Source organism: Pinus tabuliformis, chromosome 6 (genome assembly GCF_031772625.1).
Source record: "Pinus tabuliformis cultivar Carrire ecotype Pingquan chromosome 6, CPIR1, whole genome shotgun sequence".
NCBI classification, from domain to species: Eukaryota; Viridiplantae; Streptophyta; class Pinopsida; order Pinales; family Pinaceae; genus Pinus; species Pinus tabuliformis.
In genome coordinates, this window is record NC_142292.1 from 1635932478 (window position 1) to 1635934889 (window position 2412).

At 30.1% G+C, this 2412-nt stretch overlaps 1 protein-coding gene across 1 annotated transcript; it reads left to right on the plus strand.

The window, feature by feature from the left end:
• Positions 1–593: 593 nt before the first annotated feature.
• LOC149265196 (uncharacterized) lies at positions 594–1726 on the plus strand. Its single transcript, XM_089392221.1, has 3 exons — positions 594–1035; positions 1129–1221; positions 1394–1726. The coding sequence occupies exons 1-3, from the start codon at positions 907–909 to the stop codon at positions 1589–1591; spliced, it is 420 nt and encodes a 139-aa protein (XP_089248347.1). The 5' UTR covers positions 594–906; the 3' UTR covers positions 1592–1726.
• Positions 1727–2412: the final 686 nt, after the last annotated feature.

Sequence of the window (2412 nt, forward strand, 5' to 3'; positions counted from 1 at the left end):
AGCTCTATGAACTGTTTTTTAGTGCAAATCCTACTATTTTGATTCTAATAATCATGGCTATGCAAACCTCATGAGATTCTTACTAATAACCCCAGTGGTGCAAGCCCTAGTAAGTTCGATGTTGAAAAACTTAGTGTAAAACCTCCAAATCGCTGGTTTTGTTGTAGTTTTATTGGAGAGTATATAAAAAATTTCACACCTTTTTATGAGATATGGGAGGAAAACATGTTAAAGATTTTTAATAAATATAAAATTTCCAAAATGATGCTAGTTACATGTGATTCTTTTTTCATTGTTTGTGATTATGAAAAATGAAACTCAATGTTTTTTCATTAGTGCACACATATTTCATTATATAATTGCATATAGAAAAATCATTCCAGAGCCGATAACAATAAAAGTGAAGAATTTATGGTCCAACCTTATATTTAAGGGAGATGTTTAAGGATGGCGTTTGAATTTTGTTTTTCATTTTAAGACATTTGGAGCAAATATTAGGAAGGACTTTGAGAAAGGATTGTCCTTGATTTTCGAAAATGGAGTTGTTCCTTTCCAACCATATGCCCCAAGTGACCATCAAAGGGAGCGCTCATATGTTTTTTGGATGTTTTCTTTATAGCCATTTTTTTACACATATCCATAGAGTCCCCATGCCATTGATGTGAATTACTTGTTCGGTTTTTTTTAACCAAAATTTTTACCCAAACAAGAAAAATTAAAAAAATGCCTCAAGATCAAAGACTGAAACAAAGACCTATTGACATACCTTTTAAAGTATGGAAAGAACTTGTAAAATCATATGAGAAGTTGGATGCACAAAGAAAAGCCGGCAATGAGAGCATTCAGGTATTGAATTTTTCATTAAACATTATTTAGAATGTATTAATACTTATAAGTATCTTAGACATGTATTTGTGTGAAAATAAATTGAATTGGTTTATGTTTAAGGACAAGGCATCCAAGGCGAGGTTAACCAAGACAAAAGTCACTCATCGTAGTGGCCAGAAAGGTTTAAAAGCACTGATAACAACCTTTGTAAGTATATTAAACATGTGATATTTTTTTAATAAATTTTGTACTAGAAGAAAGTCATTGTTATCTAATTTCTCCCTATTTACTGATTGATAGGAACTAAAATATGGAAGACCTCCAAATCATTTGGAAAAGGAGGTGCTGCAGCAAAAGAGATGGGTTGAATTTGTTGTTTGGATGGACCCTATGGTATGTAATCTTAGTTGGATTTCCAATATACTTTTAAACCATATTTTCATTTTATTTTTTAGTACTATTAGATATTATATCTTACCTCATTTTATGGTTAACATTGTATAACAAAAACATGTGTTGTGTTATGTAATTAATACTAACATGTAATATTGATTTTTTTTGTCAGAATGCTATAGGTAATGATTGCCAAGACGATGATCCAAATTATGTTCAACATATATCAGGAGATGATGAGGATGAGGATGAGGATGATAGTGGTGAAGGAGGAGATGATGATGATAGTTGCGGTGTTGGTGATGATGTGGATCAGAGTAATGAGGATGGTCAAGATGATCATGAGGATGATCTTGGTGGTGGTAGCTAGGCATGCACATGCATTGTTTTTTATGAAGAAATTATTGTGTAGAATGACATTGTTATGTTTAGATGGGTGTTGTGAATTTACCCTATATCAATGAGACATTTTGATTTTGTAATCATACGATGAGTTTGATTTATGTATGTTGTTAATTTATCGTAGAATAACGATATTCATGAAATATTTTGATTTGTTAATCATATTTGAATTTTACTTGTTTTGATTAAAAATAATACTGATTTTATTAGTATTATGTTGCTATTTTATACATGTTTTGAAAATTGTTAATGACATTGTTAATTTTTTGGATGGATGTTGTCAATTTCTCTTAAATTTCTTTACAAATGATTTTGAATTGTGATATTTGCTTTAATGATATTTAGAAGCTATCATATATTTCACTATGAATCTATAAAGGGGGTCATATATGTAAAGAAAAATATACTCTATATAAGAAGTCAAATGCGGATGTAACCATGGATGCAAATTTGAAAGTAAAATTGGATGTTAAACTAGGAATTAATACAAAATGCAAACAATTGACATACAAAGTGTTTTAAATTAGAAGTGAAAAATTGTGCAATAGTTGACACAAATAAGGGAACAAAACATGGCATACAAAAGGATATCAAATTGGGCAAAAACAAGGACACATAAATGGGCACCAAATTAGATGCAAAAAAAGACAATAACTAGATGTAAAATGAGATGCAAAGTTGAGCGTTAAAAAGAGGCAAAAAACATTACAAATTAATATGCCAAATGATGATGCAAATAATGGTGTAAATTTGGGATGCAAACTTGGGTGCAAAAAAGGAAAAAAAAAG

What these genes read in the sequence shown, in the direction of transcription:
- LOC149265196 (XM_089392221.1), top strand. Translation starts at nt 907, where the DNA reads ATGTATTTGTGTGAAAATAAATTGAATTGGTTTATGTTTAAGGACAAG. An exon ending in AAGCACTGATAACAACCTTT is followed by an intron (nt 1,036 to 1,128) that starts GTAAGTATATTA and finishes ACTGATTGATAG; the next exon opens with GAACTAAAATATGGAAGACC. An exon ending in TTGTTTGGATGGACCCTATG is followed by an intron (nt 1,222 to 1,393) that starts GTATGTAATCTT and finishes TTTTTTTGTCAG; the next exon opens with AATGCTATAGGTAATGATTG.